This window comes from Mastomys coucha, chromosome X (assembly GCF_008632895.1).
Source record: "Mastomys coucha isolate ucsf_1 chromosome X, UCSF_Mcou_1, whole genome shotgun sequence".
Classification (NCBI taxonomy): domain Eukaryota; kingdom Metazoa; phylum Chordata; class Mammalia; order Rodentia; family Muridae; genus Mastomys; species Mastomys coucha.
The window spans coordinates 159,654,010-159,673,476 of NC_045030.1; the positions used below are offsets into that span (position 1 = coordinate 159,654,010).

A 19,467-nucleotide genomic window follows, 5' to 3' on the forward strand; every position below is an offset into this window, starting at 1 on the left:
ACTGAAGCTCCCTTCTCTGTGATAACTCCAGCCTGTGTCAAGTTGGCACACAAAACCAACCAGTACACTGGCTTACTCCTGCTACAAAAAAATCTTAGACAAGGTAACTAATAAAGAATAGAACTTTGGGGGTTTTGTTTTATTTTTACAGTTCTGGCGACTGAGAATCTCAGTAACAAAAGTGCTGGCAAGTTCAGTGTCTGGTAAGGTCAGGCCTTGGCTTGTACAGTGTAAAGTTCTTGGTACTTCTGAAAGGGATGACTGTTCTCTCATTCATTCTATGTAGGAGGGTCTGCTTTCATGTCATCACACCTCAGAGGCCCACCTCCTAATACCATCACACTAGGGTCCCAACATATAAATACTGGAGAACCTACAGTTTAACCACAGCAGATACAAAATATTATTTATAGACATTACAATGAAAAGATATGTGTTCATCTCCAGGGAGAAAACCATGCTGGGAGGATGGCTTCCTGTTTTACACATTATAGCCCAAGTGTGGAGCAAGAGGCACACGGCAAATGCAAGCCTGGCATATGTCAAGATAAGTTTCAAATAGGTGTAACTTAAGGCAAAACCAGAGAGGATAATGTCATTTTAATATAATGAATAAATTTCATGGCTAAAGAAAGGATTACATAGGCCAAGTGTGGTGATGAATGCCTTAAAAGGGAGGTAGAGGCAGGTAAATCTGTGAGTTCAAGGCCAGCCAGGGCTTCAGAGGGATCTTGTCTCCAAAAATAAAAGGGGTGGAGGAAGGGTTCAATTGACTCTACTGTTGCCTCACACATTATGGTACAAAATTAAAACAATGTTAAAAAAAAACTATACACAAAGTTTTTTGACAATTTTAATTACAGAAAAACAAGAACACATTTTACGTGACTTCTTGTTATGTGAGACGCTAGATAGCCAATGTGATTACCAGATGTCATCTGGTTCTTCATGAGAAAAGCCTGGAGAACTAAAGAGAAAAATTAGATATTTAAAAAATTCATGCCAACTTCTAGATCAGTTGTTCTCAACCCTTTCACAAGGGTTTCACCTAAGACCATCAGAAAACATATATTTACAATTCATAACAGAAGCAAAATTACAGTTATGAAGTAGCAATGAAAGTAAGTTTCTGGTTGGGGTGACCACAGCATGAGGCACTGTATTAAAGGGTCGCAGCATTGGGAAGGCTGAGAAGCATGCTCTAGATCTTCAGAATGGTCCTATTCCTTTCTTGTAATATGTTTGCCCTCACTACAATTAGTATCAGGGTCACTTTCACAATTGACTTTTTGAAGCCAGTGGCTTTTTACTTTGTTCTGTTTTATTTTTTTTAATACAAGGTCTCCTGTGTCTCAGGCTGGCCCCAAACTATGTAACCAAAACTGACCTTAAATTTTTAATCCTCCTGCTTCTACCTAAGTAATGGAATTAGAGGCTTGTGGCACCATGCCCTGTTTATGAGAGTCTGGGATTGAACCCAGGGACTTCCTTTTAGTTAAACACTCTACTAACTGAAGTAAATCCCCATCTCTTTTAAATTCATAACTTTTGAGAGTCTTACTATATAGCCCAAGCTAGCTTCAAACTCTTGATCTTCCTGCCTCAGGCTGCTGAGTGCTGGAATTACCAAAATATACTACCATACCCAACTTTCTAAAGCAGTAATTTTTACTGATCCAATGATTTCTTTAAGGCAAGCCCAACTATCTGATCATTTTTATCTGACAACATGAGCAATACTGATTTGCCTGAGGGACATATTGTTTGAAGGAAGCCATACCTTTCATCCTTGTCACTAGGCATCATCATGTCCACTAGTGAGCATTCTTTGCCCGATTTTTTGGAACTCTGACACAGGATGGAGGAAGAAGAATTTTGAACCAAGTTAACTTCAGCAAAAGGCCAAGAATTAGTACACTTTGATTTCTCTAATTATTTTGGAAACATATTTAAGAGCCTCTTTAAAGTGAAACTTAGCAAGCTCATCAAAATAATCCATAGCATGTATTTTCAGTGCTCATAATTCTGTCAGAAGAAATGTTTCACAATCTGTAACTCAATGAAACATCAAATAAAACATCCTATCATGTACAAAATTAAAAATTAGAATCTCTTCAATGTTTTACCTAAACTAAGGCTAAAATTTCATCAACAGTGTATATATTTTTCAGACTCCTGGTTCTATTTCAAGTATTCACTTTGTAACCTCTAATCTCTCTGTCAATAGAGAACACATGTCCCAAGGTGTTAGAATAAGCTTCCCCAATGCCTCCCCTCTCCTCTGCCATCTGATTATACTCTCCATAGCATAGGCACCTTATCTGCACTTGATTGTTCCTGCCTCTGCTGGATAATTTTCATGTATTTTTCTAAAGGATTTTCACCATGAGCTGATTTGTCTTTTTGATCTTGAACACTCTTTTCTAATTCTTCTTCCATTTCAATCTTCAGTGACTCTTCAATCATCCTCTAGAAACAGACCAGTGGCAAAAGAGGAAATACATGAACATGTTTTAAAAGCTTCTGTCTTAAAAACCATACTAATAAGATCCTCATCCTGGAAGCACAACTTGCATACCAGAGAAAAGTATGTTTAAAATAAAGTCATTGCTATCATCAGACAAACATGTTATTTCAAGGAAGGAAAGGATTAATGAGGAGGCCAAGAAACATTTTTAAGGCATGTTAAGTAGCCCAAAGTAATCCATCTACCTAGAACTAAAATTAGAACAAGAAAAGCAAGGAGAGAGTTAGACAAAGCTGTGTGTGCCTAGATGCCACTGTGGACTGACTAGATGCGCCTTCTTGCTCTAGCTCTTCCAGCTGGCAAGCAGACTCTCCTGGAATGCACATAAGGAGGGAAGTTATACAACAGATGAGAATACCTGTGTATGTCTTTTTCAAAACCAAGTTGCTCAGAAGGAGCACAACAGGAGGGGAAAGAGAATGCCTTTGAGGTCACCTGCTGCTTCTCTGACCTCCCAGCACTACTGGCTTCCAGCCTTGAGCTCAAGGTACCTGCTGAAGGTGCCCACTTCAGCACCGTATACAGAGATTTAAGGGACACATTACCCGCTCCTGCTCTAGTTTTTCCAGCTCTCTTCTTTCCCTCTCTAGAGCTTCTTGCCGTTCCTTCTGCCATTGTTCTTCTCTCTGCCTTCGTTCTTTCATGTGGAATTCCCATAGCTGCTGTTCTTTTTGTTCTCCAGTTTGGCTCTGAACAGCACCTTAAAGGACAGAAAACAGAGTGAGCAGCTACCAGCATCAGATTTTCCAAATCTAGTCTTCTGCAGGCCTGCTTGATTTTCTATTGGTTCTGATGACCTGCTCTAAGCTACTGGTCTATTTTTATTGTCTTCCAGCTCACAGATTGACCCCTAGCAACACTCCTAGACTTTTACTTTCCTGAGATGGATATAAGCCACCACACCACGAATGACCCCAATAGTCATCCCTCCACACTATATCTTCTTCATTTATCTCTTTTCTCCATGTTTCAGCCTCTCCATAGCAAATCCTACATTTCTGCCTTCACGTTTCATTACAATCCATCCTCTATATCTTTAGAACTATAAGCACATCAATAGGGGTTTCAAAACCACAGTAATTTCAAAACTCTTTCTCCCTACTCCTAAAAGAGATGCTCAAGTCATTCCTACCCCCCAACAGAACAGAACTCCCTCCTCTCCTTTATCCTCTGGCACTACTACCGCTATTCAGTTGGAGCTGTACTGATCCTGGTCCTTTCCAGGGATCATCTTTTTTTATCCCGCCATTGTTATTCAATGTGTACGGGTGGTTTGCTTGCATGTGTATCTGTGCACCATGTGCATGAAATGCATGAGGCGGCCAGAAGAGAGCATCAGATCACTTGGGACTAGAATTACAGACCGTGGTGAGCTGCCATATGGATAGGAACTGAAGCTGGGTCTTCTAGAAGAGCATTTAGTGCTCTTAGCCACTGACCCATCTCTAACCCCTAATCTTTTCCAGTCTTTCTTCATTCCTGACCATTTCCTCCAGCCTAACAACCATGTTTTCAATGAAATTTCTGTCACAGAAATGGAGAAATCCCAAAATTATACTCCCCCCAAAGTTATACTGGTTCTTTCATCATCTCTGTCTAGGTAGGCCATGGAAATATGCATCTATAATTCTAGCAACTCAAGAGGCTGAGCCCACTAGTTCAAGAGCAGCCCAGGCAACAGAGTTTATCCCATATCCACTGAGCCTCCAGTGCTTGCGTGCTTATCCAATTCATCTTGCTGTGAGAGACAGTTCCTCTGTGATGTATAAATATGCCAGCACATTATTTACCAATATATTATACCCTCTTTCTTAAAAAAAAAAAAAAAAAAGAGTCATGTGTGCTTATTTTCCCCATTTCTATTTCTTCTGAGCAAGGCTCAAGTTTTAATTACTTGTTTGTTGTTCCCTTTCATTCTTGGCACAGGTTCCTGCCCTTCAAAGGTTTGAATAAGTCTCAGTTCCACAGATGATGATGCTGGCCATTCTTTCAGCTCTAGCCCATGACCTACATTTTTTCACTCAAAAAATGCTCATCAGCAACAATGCCACAGGTTCACCAAAGGATCTCAGACTCTTGTGTTGTGCCTTGTCCCAGATACTTAGCAGGAATAAGAATGAGCTTTACTGAAAGAAAATGACCACACAGATCTATTGATCGATCGATCTATCTATCTATCATCTATCTATCTATCTATCTATCTATCTATCTATCTATCATCCATTCAGCTATTTAATATGTTTTTCATAAAATTAAAGTACCAAAAGCTTACACTTATTTCCACAGACACACTTAATTACCCTGTCCCTCCTTTCCAGTGGAGGAGAGGTTACTTCAAATGATTCTACTTTCCCACAGGGAATAGCAATGACAAAATAAGATTGTTGTTGAGATAAAGGAAAAAGAAGAAAGGAAAAAGGCAGGAAAAGGGAGGAGGAAAAAGAGGAAGCACAGCAGGATAAAAAAATGGGAAGAGGAAAGAGAGAGGAAGTGGCAGAATTATATAGCAATGTCTTTGGACACAAAAGCTAAGACCAGAAGCATATGCATTAGGAACCTCAAGGACACTACATTTTTACCTTTTTTTGTTCCTAGATGAAGAGGCAGAGATGAATATTTAAAATTTCTCAAATGACCAAAACATAACCAATGCTACTGATTAACTATTTCAAGAGCCATGAATGTAGTCTCCTATACATCTCAAGGCAGATCATCTAACTACTTGCTGATTTACCTTAGCTAGTATTTTGGCTACTTCCTTTTAAGTCAGTGAACATGGCTGCTGCACCTTCTGCCATGGCCTGGTGGACTTCTTCACTGCCCCACCCTCTTATCCCAGACTCTCCATGAAGGAAAGAGCTTGATTTGGCTCACTGATTATACCTAGCCGCTAGGCAACTGTCCAACAGAGAGAAGGTGCTTGCTTGAGTCTGGTTCAATGAAATGTCTCCCAAAGTACACTTACTCAGGAATGAGTATAATCAAAATCTCTTGCTCCTTTTCCGTAGCTCCTCACCTTTCTGAGTACTGTGGCTTCCAGAGTACTCCAGAATACCCTGAAACTACTATGGAGGGGCTTTGAGTATGTTGTGTCTGGGGTTGTCTTAGTCAGGGTTTCTATTCCTGCACAAAAACATCATGACCAAGAAGCAAGTTGGGGAGGAAAGGGTTTATTCAGCTTACACTTCCACACTGCCGTTCATCACCAAAATAAGTCAGGACTGGAACTCAAGCAGGTCAGGAAGCAGGAGCTGATGCAGAGGCCATGGAGGGATGTTATTTACTGGCTTGCTTCCTCTGGCTTGCTCAGCTTGCTTTCTTACAGAACCTAGGACTACCAAGCCCAGGGATGACATCACCCACAATGGGCTTGGCCCTCCCACCTTGATCACTAATTGAGAAAATGCCTTACAGCTGGAGCTCATGGAGGTATTTCCTCACCTGAAGCTCCTTTCTGTGTGATAACTCCAGCTTGTGTCAAGCTGACACACAAAAACACTCAGTACAGGGATGAAAACGGTGTTCCTGTTTGGGCAGCTCTAAGAGGCAACTTTAAGTAAGACATTTCCTCTCAAGTTTGAGGCTAAGAAGAAAAGGACCTGGCTGTTGACTGGGCTGAAAGAAAGCACAAGCTTCCTCTCAATTCTGCTCTCTGCTCCCTCTACCACCTGAGGGAGAAGTAAACTGAAGAAGAGAAAAAAGCATGGGCCAGGCAGAACTCTGATGACCACTTCCTTTCAGTGACGATGTAACATATAACTTTTCTGAAGATTGAAATATGTCTTTCTATCCTAATTTATGAAATAAATGAAGCAAGTACGACAATAAATACTAAAATGTTGCAACAGTAAAGCTATACAATGGGCTTGACCATTCTTACTTCAGGTTTTTTAACACAATTTCTCAAGATGATAAGGTTCCTTATGGGACAGTTTTTGCAGAAGAGGAGCAAAAAGTGTAAGTGCTCTGTCCAACTCTAATCAAGTAAACATTTTAAAAAAGACTAAATGAGAAACCTTCTCTTAGAGGTTTTCCTTAGTAGTTTGTACATGTTCACACAGGGAAAGTCCCTTAAGAATGAGAATGCCACAAGCCCAAGCCCCTATCTATATTTATGAAAGTCCTACAGGACCAGGGATGCCTCAGCAGGTAAAGGCACTTGCTACAAACCCCAGTTTGATCCATGAGAACTGATTGCCACAAGCTGTCCTTTGACCTCCATAGACAAACACACAAAAACAAACAAAAATCCAAACAAACAAACAAACAATTAATGTTGGGCCTAGAGAGATGGCTTAGGGACTAAAAGTGTTTGCTACTCTTCCAGAGGACCAGCATTTGATTCCCAGTACCAATGACCAGGCAGCTCCCAACTGCCTGTAGCTGTAACTCCAAAGAATACAATGTCTTCTTCTGGCTTTCCTGGGTATCCTCAGGCACACTCATGCACATATACAGACATACACCAATATATATAATTTAATAAATAAATGCAATAATAGAAGTCATGTAGGGAATAAGTTACAGAGCACACAGATCAGCATGCAATATGTAGCTATTGTTTACTGCTAGTTTAAGTAAGGAACCACTTACTTGGGTAGTCGTATGAACTGAGCCTTGAAGACAGAGTAGCTGTAGCAACATCTATACCAGGCATGTCACCAGCAGGGTGGAGTCCTTCTGTTTCAAACTGTTCTGTCTTGTTCCCTGCATCCACATGAGGTATAATTAATTGTGCCATGAGTCCTTAGTAACAGTAGCAAGTGTAGGGAGCGCTATGCAGTGCAGGAGTGGGGGGTGCTTGGGAGTTAGGGAGTGGTAGGGATAGATCATGGAACACCAAACCTGCCCTTTCCTACAGAGTTCTAAATCCAACCACTTACAAAGACACTCTCGTTTCTTTATGTTTTAAAGAATTATATTTGTTTACAAAAAAATCAATGCAGTAATAGAGAATTCATTTGGTTTGTTGATAAAATCCTTTGAGTCAATTTAAATACCAATGATGGAATGCCAGTCAACACTCTGGTACAGATGGGAGAACTTTGGTAGCAAGCTACTAGATAGAGTAGGGAGAGTCAGTTTTTGTATTTTTTTTACAGGAAGAGACTCCTGCTGGGTTACCCCTGCTCTAGTAGATGACCCTATACCCATACACTGGTGCACATATAGACAGCTCTGACTGGACTCAGGGGGTTGGAGGGAGACATGGCAGGGGGAGTCAGGAAGGAGTTGAGGGAGAACAGGCAGTGGCTATGATCAAAATACATTGTATATACATGTATGAAATTCTCAAAGAATGAAAAAAATTAATGATTTAACAAAGTCATATTAATCGTTGAATTAAATAATTGACCAAATTTACTAAGTTGTTTCATTTAACTATGCAGAATATGATTATTCAGATCTGACATTGAAATTATATACAAATGTAAAGAATTCTCAAGCTAGAAAGTCTCAGAGGTGATGGACCCTATATCCTTATTATACTTATAAAGTAGGGTGATACAGTCGGAAGCAAGGCTATAGCCAGGTCACCATTTTCTTGACTCTCATCTTAATTTTTGTGTATCTATGTGGAGGTCAGGTCAATGCTCAGTGTCTTTCTCAGTCACACTCCACCTTATTTTTTGTAACAAGGTTTATCACTCAACCTGAAAGTTCACTGACTTGGCTAGGCTGGCTGGCTAGTGGACCCCAAGGCATCATCCTCCTGCCTCTACTTTGGAGTGCACCACTCACCCAGCCTTTTTTATATGCATGTGCTTTACAGACTGAACCACTGCCCCAGCCCCTCATCTGAATATTTCTTCACCTCCATTCTATCAATGAAGATGAGGTTTGCTTAAGTCTGAAAAATCAGCAAGGTCAATATATCTTAAGGAAAATATCTTCATACTCCACAGAAAGGAAAAAGAGTGAACAATGAAAACTTACTTGTTGAAGTAACCCCAGCCTTGAAATATTAAAGATTCACTTTATGGCATTAGTTTTTACTTGGAAAGTATGAGTTATACCAATTACTTTTAAAGGAAATTCAAGTGCACCCTAAAATTATTTGTCACAGAAAGATGAAGCAAGGCTGTCAAGATGGATCACCAAGTAAAGGTGCCTATCACTAAGCTTGACTACTGACTTCAATGCCTGGGACATACAGAGTGAACCAAGAGAACCGACACATGCAAGTTGTTCTCTTATCTCCACATGTGTGCTATACTACACAGATACACATACATGTTACATACATGTGCATACACACATACAAAAAGTGCAATAAAACTGTTTAAAAAGAAAAATAGGGCTGGTGAGATGGCTCAGTGGGGAAGAGCACTGACTGCTCTTCAGAAGGTCATGAGTTCAAATCCCAGCAACCACATGGTGGCTCACAACCACCCATAATGAGATCGGACGCCCTCTTCTGGTGCGTCTGAAGATAGCTACAGTGTACTTACATATAATAAATAAATCTTTAAAAAAAAAAAAAGAAAGAAAAATAAAGCAATGCATTTGTACCATGTCACAAAACAGACATGTCCCAACATACAAGTGTTTTGCTAAAAGAAAGCTTTCCTATATTTCTACTTACAAAAAACTGATAGCTGTGTGTTAGGGTTGGGAGGGGGGGTAAAGAGATGGCTCATCAGTAAAATGAACACTGGCTGCTCTTAAGGAGGACCCAAGTTCAATTCCTAGCACCATGACAGTTAACAATCATCTGTAATTCCAGCCCCAGGGAATCTGACACCCTCTTCTGGCCCCTATGGGCACAAGACACAGATATACAGGCAGGCAAAACATCTCTACACAAAAAAGTAAGTAATTTAAAAAAAAAATGCTACATGGCTAGGGAGACTGGTTCCATGAATAAAATGCTTGCTTTGCAAGGGGAGGAAGCACCTGAGTTATAATCCCCAGAACCTACATAAAAAGGTTGATGATAGTGGGTATCTGTAATCCCAGCATGGCTGAAATATGATGGAGGGCTAAGACAGGAGAATCTCCATCAGTTAACTCACAGACCAGGTAGCCTGGCATACTGGTATACAATGGAATGATGAGACCCTGCCTTAAAGGTAGTAGATGAAATATGCCATCTGAAGTTGTCTTCTGACCTCTACACAGGGTCATGGCACATATGTAAACATGTACATATATACACAAAACCTAATATTCAAAACTTACATCTGAAAGATGGTTCAAATTTCTCCTTATCGTTCAAAGATTGCTTGTCCACATTTGAAAACTCACTTTTATCTTGCGTTTCAGTTTGTCTCTGATATAAACTAGATTGGAAGAATAAATACATGAATAGGAAGTGTTAGTAACAACATAAAAAGCCAAGAGAATAGGTTGTCTGGTTGTTAAAAATAATTTTCAGAATTTTTTGCTATTTTTTTAAGATAGGTTCTCTTTGGCTGGCCTAGAATTATGTAGACCAAACTGACCTCAAACTCCTGGCAATTCTATCTCAGACTCCTGAATATACGGATTATGTGCATAAGCAAGGATGTTTGGCTCTGACACTCATTTTTTTCACTGACTTATAAAGAATGGCTCTAAATGCTGCACTGGCCACTCTGCTAGAGGACCTTGGTTCAATTCTAGACACTGACATGGCTTCTCACAACAGCCTCTAATTCTACTTCTAGGAAATCTGACACCTTCTTCTGGCCTCTGTAGACACCAGGAAGGCATATGGTACACAGACGTACATGGAAGCAAAACACCCATACACATTAAAAAATGCTTGCCTAGCATGTATGAGATCCTAGTTTCTATTGCAATATATTTCAAAAGAGAAGAAAAATGAAACGAAAACAGTATGTGTGTGGTACATGGTGAGAGAGAGAATGGCTCTAGAGGACAGAGCCTGATACCAGGTATTGTTCTTGGCAACTAGTCTACAGTTACTCAGTCATCTCCCTTGTTACCACCCTATGCCCTGAAGCAGACATCATTCCAAAGAATAGCATATTCTCAGTACTATTCCTAGGGTAGTTTTCCAGTAAACACAAAACATTTTCTCTAAAGACGCATTCCATATGCCATCAGTACAAACCAGCTGAAGATGCAACTGCACAAGCCAAACTGTGTATCAAAGTATGCTGACTTTACATAATATGGGTACTGATGCTCTTTTTGGCTTCCTCATAAGAAAATTCAATACAAACAGGCATGGGGTCTTATGCCTGTTGCCTCAGAGTTCAAGAGGCAGACAGGCAGGAGGATCACTGTAAGTTTGAAGCCAGCCTGGGTAATATAGCAAATGAGCCTGTCTGAAAACAAAACAAAACTACAATCTAAAAGATATGAAAGAATATAAATGCCCTAGGACCATGGTAGACACACAGAGCAGTTTTCAAGTATGAACAGGCAGCATTCAAACATCAGGTATCCAACTGGCACCCACAAGTAGGGATTCAGAATCTCCTGTTGTGGTCCTGCCTGTGAATTACAGCTCAGGCAACCGCTGGCCTAATCCACTTCTTCCTACATTGACAGTCATACCCTAGTGTCCATCATTACTTCAGAATTTGTTCCAATGATAAGCAAACTGAAACCTTGGTTATATTTAAATGCCAAAACATTTTTTGTCATTGTTTGTTTGTCTTTGAGACAGGATCTGTCTTTATACCCATGGCAGTCCTGGTACTCACTATATGATCAGGCTGGCCTTGAATTCAGAGATCCATATACCTCTGCTTCATGAGTGCTGGGAATAAAGGTGTGTGCCACCACTCCTGACCCTCAAAACATATTTTTAAATGACATTTTGTTGTGTGAAATTTCTCCAAGTCTTAAAATGAGCTCAATTTATTTGTTGTGAAAGATAGTTCATAAGCAACTATCTATCTTTATGAACCAAATCCATGAACCCAGGAGATACTTATTCACACAATTATCACACTCTCTCCCTCATAATTCAAATGACTTTCAAAGACCACAAATGATTTTACAATCTAACTGTAAATTCCAGACTGCCAAATGATCTTTAACATTGCCTTCAAAAAGCCAAAGGAGTAAAGGTCAAAACAGCAGCTCAGTAGCATGATTCAACAGAAGAGGAAGAGAAAATAACTTACTAGGCATTTTGCTCTGGAAAACCAGAGAAGCTGTGCCTAGATGAAATAGGTGATGGCTGAGCTGATCTCTCAGGACAAGGGCTAGGGGAAGCAGCAGGTGATATAGATGCTCTGTCAGCACAAGGGCTGGAAGAAGTCATGTGTAATCTCTCGAGACCTATGAGGAAGAGTGAATCAGGGCAAAAATATTACAAACTACATGGAGAAGATATCAAAGTATTTTTTTAAAAGCTCTATTAATTTGAAAATAAATCCTACACAATCCTTGCAAATAGCCAAGCTTGATGTATGAGGACCAAAAAGGTTCAAACATCAAAATCAAATTGTAGAAGTAACATGGGACATACAAAACTAATCAGCAGCCAGACAAGGGCCATGTGCTCCCTTACCACTTCTGTGTGCAAAGGAAACTAGACCTTAACACCCTTTGTGTTGCCAACTTCCACAGCAATCCTGTGACATGGGAGGGCTACCACTGTTGATCAGGGTATGGTAGGATGAGAACAGCCACCAGTGCTGAAGCAGACTCCCCCAGGCTGCCTATGGAGCATGCTGCCCAAGTCCAAGTCTAAAGCCTCTATGTCACAACCCTCTGGACAGTGGCTTACCTTCCAGATACATTTCATTATCAAGACTTCTTCTTGATTTTGGATGGGGTGTAGAGGAGAGGCGTGTGGAGGAAGAGTCCCTGTGTGGCTGTGAAACCACACTGCCCATGAGCGCTTTGGACACATCATTTATTTCTTCCTTCAGCATGTCCACAAGAGGCTCTTCAGAGACAGCCCTGTCCTCTGCAGAAACATGTCTATCCATGGAACTGGAAGCTATGCTTCTGAGAGCTCCCACTGAGTATACAGATGAAGGATCCTTTGGCAGCTGATGGCTCGGAGAAGGATTCTGAGCAACTCTCTGATAGTAACTTCTGAATGCCTTTTCCAAGCATTTGGCCTCTTGCTCTAGCTCTCTTACTTTGGCTTTAGCACTACTGGCTACAAACTCAAGGTCCGAGTCTGGGGAACTAGCCTCAGTTGCTGTATTTACATAAGGTGGGACCCTTGACATAACTGCACCTGCCATAACCTTGTTCTGTTCAAGGTGTACATTCAAGAAATCCCCACTTGTATCTTCATTGTGGAGTGCCAACTTGCCACTCAATAGGTCACTCAGGGAATGAATCAGAGAGTGCTTTGGATTTCGGAACACTTCATTCTCTAGGGCTGCAGGTCACAAAAAAGAAAGTTGAGAAATGAGAAGAAAGGCTATGAATAAAATTAAATTATACTTAAGAATATTTTTTAAAGTAGTAAAAACAAGCCTACACATTAAACAGTTTCTGAATCCATAGTCATACTCATTAACATTTACTGAAAGCTACCTTCATGTACCAAGCCTTTATAAACACGATACATTTCACAATCTGTTACACATGAGTCTGCAATAACTATGTCTGAGAAGTAAAAACATATAATTTACTGGGTACAGTCTAGCCAGAGCTGAACTATAGCAAACACATTTAATCTTTGTTTATTCCAACCAGCATGAGAATATTCACACATTTCACTGCAATATCATTAGTCTCTTGCCAAGCCCAAGTGTCAAATAACCTGGCCAGAAATTTCTAATGCTCTGTGCTGGGAAAGGGGACAGGGTCTTCCTGATAGGAGAGTCATATGGTCAGCAATTCCTAGAGCTGCTGAAATTCCCTAGCATAAATCTAGTGTCTATGCTGCCTCTAACCCTGCAACAGCTCCTTATGATGCTACAAAACCAAGTGTGGGGAGGACTGCAGGAGGGTCTAGCTTCACTGAATTACTTTCACATTACAAGACTACTATAACTTCAGTGACAGACAGTCTGGCAAACAACTACTAGCAGGAAACAAGGAATTAGAAAAGAGTTTAGAAATGAGTAAAGATCTAGAAATAAACTAGTGAAGGTCCAAGGAATAAGTGACTGATAAAAGTCCAACCAAGCAGGAACTGAGGAAGACAAAAAAAAAAGGAAGGATGAGAAACAAGCTAAACTGTAACAAATACACACTGTGCCCAAAACCAAATGAAGAACAAAGTATTCAAGCTTTTTCACTCTTTCCATGAAGCAAGGGGAAGAGAGATTCACAGTGAAGGCAGTAATGAATCTTTAGCAATAACTAGTGCCCGAGTGACTTCCATATACCAGTTCAGGCCCTATATCTATTTTGTCTTTGCCCTTTGAGACCCAATAGGCATTATCTCCATTGTAAATGGGGAACTTGAAGTTCTAAACATGTCATGCCCAAGATCAAACCACTTCAACTGAAGGCCAAAACAAAGCAGGTTTCCAACTCTGAAAGCAAAGTTCTATCCTGCTTCTCTTGCATATTTATACACAGGTCTGGTAAGGAATACATAGATATATGGAAAAGCCTGTTAGCTGTAACAGAGTCAGTCAGTCTGTCTGTCTGTCTGTCTGTCTGTCTGTCTCTCCCTCCCTCTCTCTCTCTCTCTCTCTCTCTTTCTCATGCGCGTGCGCACGTGCACACACTTAAGAAAACATTGAGATGGGGGGTAGGGAAGCAATAAGATACTCAGAAAGTATAGGCACTTGCCACTAAACATTTCAGTTCAATTCTAGGGAACCACATCATGGAAGGAGAGAAGAGATTCCTTTCTGCAAGTTGTTCTTGAACCTTAATATGCACCCTACTCCCCATATATAGACACACCAAAACAAATAGGACAAAAATTAGAAAACAAGTTTGGGAACATCTGTGCCACCTGCACACCTGGACTGTTTAAGGGTATCTATAAAGGTGAGTGAAGCACTTTGCATTTGATATTCCTAAGATAGAAGTTTCATTTCTGTTAATGATTTTAGTTTCTACAGCATTTCCCTAATATAGTATTACTGCGTGGTTAATAGATTACAATCACTGTATTTGTACAACCACCTGAAACTTTACAAGTGATTTCTGCACAAGCCTGACTACCTGAGTTCGATCCCTGGAACCCACATAAAAATGACTTGGATGCCTACTGCTGCAGCAGTGACAAGACTATATATGGGAGGAACCAACTGTTTTCTTATTTGTGATTGAGGTCTTCTCCACTGGATAGAGTTTACTGTAACTGTTACTGCTACTATAAACATGGTCAAAATCCAGAGAGTTGGAGAAATGGCTCAGTACTTAAGAACACTAGCTGCTCTTTCAGAGGATCCAAGTTCAGAGTACCCACTAAAATTAGTTTATAACTAATTCTAGGGGATCCAATGTCCTCCTGTGGCCTACATAAGTACCAGGTATGCACACAGTGGACATACATATATAGGTGAAATGGCCCTATACATAAAAATTAAAATAATTATAATTATAAAAAATTAAAAATAGTAAATCTTCAAAAAACAAACATCAACAAAAATATGGGTAGTTAGGTACGGTGGTTTATACCTTTAATACCAGCACTAAGGAGGTAGAAGCAAGGGGATCTCTGTGAGTATGAGGCCATCCTGGTCTACTTAGTAAGTTCCAGGATAGCCAAGGCTGTGTAGAGAATGACCCTATTTCAAAAAAAAAAAAAAAATGGGTAGAGAAATCGTAGGTCCAAGAGGAAATCTTTTGATGATGTTTATGATGTTGGCTAAATGGTTATGTTGTCAAACTGTAATCTACATATGAACATAAAGTTGGTCTGGTGACAACCTTGGTTACAGAAGTTTCTTATTGCAGTTGGTAATGGTTAATGTGGAAACTCATAAATGTTCAAAGTGCCAAAAATAAGCAACTGCAAATGCTGACCCATAGGCAGGACATCTCTAACAACACCTCTCAGAAGCTCAGAAAACATCAGGGAAGAGGGTATGAAAAGAATGTAAGCCCTGGCAGATGACAACAAGTGCTGTAAAATGCTGTCTTCTGGACATGACATAGCTGTTGCACACATAAACTCAGAGTAACTATGATTATCTGCACAACAAGACAGTTAAAAATACCAGCACTGGGGGCTGGGGTGGGGCACTCATAGCTAAGGAGTGATTAGCAGTAGTTTTGGGGTGGTGACATTGACAGGCTGCCTATACTGCGGGAAATGACCTCATAACCATGTACATATGGACAACACTAACTGGACTCAGTGGGTTACATAGGGAATAGAGAGGATTGAAGAGGAAAGGAAAATGTAATGATGGGAGGCAGAAGCTAGCAAGAGAGAGAAGGTGGATACGATCAAGATGTACTTTATACATCTAGGAAACAGTCAAATAATTAAAGAAAAAAGCTCTATGTAGGAGCACACATCTGAATTCCTATGGCAAGTTAGAGGTAGGACTAGCAGGACAATGGGCAGGTGGTGCACAGGTTAGCTAGTCTGGAGTAGACAGTGAAGACACTAAAACAAGAGACTCACTGTCTCACTAAGGGCGAGGCAGAGAACCAATTCTTGAAAAGTCCTGTACCATCCACCAGAGAGCAGAGTGCCACAGTGCTCTAGTGCTCTATGTATCTGTTTCTCTCTCTTACACATGCATGCATACACGTGCACACACGTGCATATGCACACACAATTAATAAACAATTTATTTTTAAAAAAGTCTCCAACCTGTCTGAGTTTGTTTTAGTTGTGACTTTAAATCAGCAACCTGAGCAGTTAACCTTCTAACAGACGCATCATATTCTGCTATCTGGGTCCTTAGTTGTGTAGAATTTTCAATCTGAAAAAGAAATACAATTACAGCCTTCTCTAAAAAGAAAATGTCTTTTATTGTGCTTATATGCTTTATTTTGCCAATTCTAAGAGCCTTTTACACCAACAATCAATAGGATGACCACTATTAAAACAACACCTAAACAAGTTTTTCACCAAAAAAGTTTTGTTTTTTTTGAGACAAGGTCTCTCTATGACGCCCTTGCTGTTGTAGAGCTCAAGGAGATCGATATACCTCTGCCTCCTGAGTACTGAGATTAAATATGTGTGCCACCTGTCTAAAATCAGCTATTCTATTTACTGCTCACAGGCAGAAATCACAGTGACACAGTAGATGTGTATAAGCCACAAAGCAGTTATCAAGAGACAATGGGAATTACCAGGACCTCTGAGAAGTTTAGGTCTACATAAGTTTGCTTTCCTTCCAGTGCTATTATCATTAGGAATATGAAGTCAGAATCACCAGAGAATTTTCTCACATGAAAAAGGCTCTTTTGCAATGTTGGGGTAAGGAATTCTTTGTACTCAAATAATTTGATTTCACTGACTTGACACATGTAAGCTTTCTATAACTACTACAAACCAGACTGGCATAATTCCCATAAGAATAAAGAACAATACTCACTTCACTCTGCAATTGTTTATGCAGAACTTGCCTATGAGTTTCAAAGCTCTTATGCTCCAGTGCCATAGCCTTTTCTGTTTTCTGCAATTCCTTTTGAAAAACCACAAGCTCAGGAGGTGGCTGAGTTATACCTAAGAAGGTTTAAGAAAAAGAAAAAAGATAAAAATTCCTAGTCATTATCAATCTTAAATTTGCCTATTTCACTAAAAAGAAAAAACAGCTAGAGAGGTTTAAAATAGTTTCCTTTCTTCATACACATGCAATTAATAGTCTACTAATCCTATTAAGTGACCTAAGAACCATCTTGATTCACAAATTTCAGAATAAAATAATTTAATCCGTGTTAATATAATTGGATTCCTCTGGAAGCCCTTTAAGATAAAGATTTCTTTCAAATTCTTAAATTAACCCAATAGGGCTATCTCTTTCCCATAACACAGGCAGAAGGTATTCCAAGAAAGAGCTCTCCAGTTGTCATCTGTCAGTGCCTGTCCTTGATTTCATGTCATATGAATAGCAGCCCATGGTATTTAGGCTCCAGAAATAAGGCTGATAGTGCTCTCCATTTGGGTCACTAAAAGTCCCCTTTAAGTGTGCCTTATATGTGGGGTAATCATAAATGATAATGTAGTAGAAACTGGGTCAGAATGTTAGGACTTAGAACTAGCTTAGGAAAGTGAGCAACTTCCAGAGGTACACTGAGTAAGCAAGGGCACAGAGCACTGGTGGGAGGCATCAAGAAGGGACTATGAGCCAGGTCTCCCAATGTAAGCCTCCCTTACAGATAGGTAGTAATTCTATAATCCTGACCTAATGGAAATTACAGAAACATGCAGATCACAGAAAAAGACTCACGGTCTAGGAGACGTAAGTTTTCATTCCTGTTCTCTTCCAGTTGCTGTTTAAGTAATTTATTTTGTGCCTGAAGCTCCACTTTCTCTTCTTTCAGTTGTGAGTAATCACTCATCTCTTTCACCTTTTCATTCAGTGAGTGGTTTTGTTTTGACATTGCTAAAAACTGAGCTTTGACCGACTCCAGCTCCAGCTAAAATTGAAAAGGGAAAACTTATATCTGAAAACGTTCACAGCACTGCAAAAGTAAAGGCTGGAAGGCTATCTGAATCTGAGCATCACAAATGAATGCCAGTGACTACAAGACAGAGGTCAGGCCGTCTGCAACAAGATCTCTTCTGCACTGCTGATAGGCCAGCAGCTCAGAGCCTATATCAATAGACACCTGTCCTATGAAGTGAGGGAAGGGGGTATGATGAATGCAATTTGGAGTCAATTCCCAAATGCCACCAATACAATTGCATGACATAACAAGACAGTTTATAAACAGATAAAAGGTGGCTACAGTCTCTACTGCTGTGAGGTGCTTTCATTTTCTTAGTCTAATGTGTCCCAAGGATGTAAAGGTAAACTTTACCTACAGAATCCACTTCATTTTGTTTTAGACAGGGTCTCACTTATCCCTTGCTGGTACGATAGAAGATAATATCTACTGGCCACTTGTTATGGGTACTTCACCCAACTCCCCCAACAATCATTCTTTGTTAAAAATATCTCCAAGATCACAGTCACAGAAGCATATAAGCAGTTAAGGAGGCAGAGAGAATTTGAGCAGCAAGATTCTTAGATCCAAGCTCTTTTTCTATGTGCCTTTGCTTGAAATTAGAACCTACTCTATTAACTTCAGCTATCACCTTCTTAGTCATAAAATAATCAGTCCAAGAAGATGAAAAAGATGGCATAAGGAGGAAGAGACATAATTCAAAGAGCATTGACTGTTCTTCCAAAGAACCAGAGTTCAATTCCCAGCATGGAGATTCCTACATGGCAGCTAAGAACCCTGGGTAATTCCAGTTCCAGGGGGATCTCCTGCCCTCCACAAGCACTGTACACATGCGGTGTACAGACAAACATGCAAACAAAACTCCCATACACCTAAAATAAAAATAAATAAGTCTTAAAATATTCATATATTCTCTATAAATAAAAAAGCATTAACCCTAACATGTCATTAAGGAAAGTTAAGAAGTAGGTTTAACGATTACCTCAACTTCTTTCATACGTTTTACACATTTACTGAGTTCTTCTTTTTTTGAATTAATAACTGTGAGCTCCTCTTGCAAATGAATAGTTTTTTCTGGGGAATAAAGAAGAGCCAATTAAATAATGATTTCCTACTGAACATAAAAGGCATTTAATAATTTATGGCCACTCTGTGGTGAGACCTAATCATCACAGTCTCATACTTTAAAGCAACAAGTTTATCAGTCAAAATTGTAGTGGGCAAATAAAAAATAGGTCCCACTACCCAATGAGTGATGTCAAATTACAACTGCCATATATGTGGTAAAATTCCAACTACCAGTTACTCTCTCTGGGCAGGGCATGGGACATTAATGTTAAGAGTGCCTATTTTCAGCCAGGCAGTGGTGGCACACGCCTTTAATCCCAGCACTTGGAAGGCAGAGAGAGGCAGATTTCTGAGTTTGAGGCCATTCTGATCTACAGAGTGAGTTCCAGGACAGCCAAGGATACATAGAA

The 19,467-nt window shown here is 39.9% G+C and overlaps 1 protein-coding gene across 2 annotated transcripts in view; it reads right to left on the reverse strand.

Annotated features, from left to right (window-relative positions):
• Window positions 1-595: 595 nt before the first annotated feature.
• The window catches only part of Ofd1 (OFD1 centriole and centriolar satellite protein), a 41,241-nt gene continuing 22,369 nt past the window's right edge, over window positions 596-19,467 (reverse strand). For both annotated transcript variants that reach the window (XM_031371129.1, XM_031371124.1), the window contains exons 12-23: window positions 18,972-19,063; window positions 17,770-17,959; window positions 16,915-17,045; window positions 16,185-16,296; window positions 12,219-12,827; window positions 11,611-11,767; window positions 9,710-9,810; window positions 7,121-7,234; window positions 3,073-3,227; window positions 2,317-2,469; window positions 1,781-1,848; window positions 596-967 (exon numbers count right to left, since the gene is read on the reverse strand). In XM_031371129.1, the coding sequence (XP_031226989.1) occupies window positions 925-967; window positions 1,781-1,848; window positions 2,317-2,469; window positions 3,073-3,227; window positions 7,121-7,234; window positions 9,710-9,810; window positions 11,611-11,767; window positions 12,219-12,827; window positions 16,185-16,296; window positions 16,915-17,045; window positions 17,770-17,959; window positions 18,972-19,063 (1,925 nt within the window). In that variant the 3' untranslated portion in view covers window positions 596-924. The remainder of the gene's footprint in view (window positions 968-1,780; window positions 1,849-2,316; window positions 2,470-3,072; window positions 3,228-7,120; window positions 7,235-9,709; window positions 9,811-11,610; window positions 11,768-12,218; window positions 12,828-16,184; window positions 16,297-16,914; window positions 17,046-17,769; window positions 17,960-18,971; window positions 19,064-19,467) is intronic.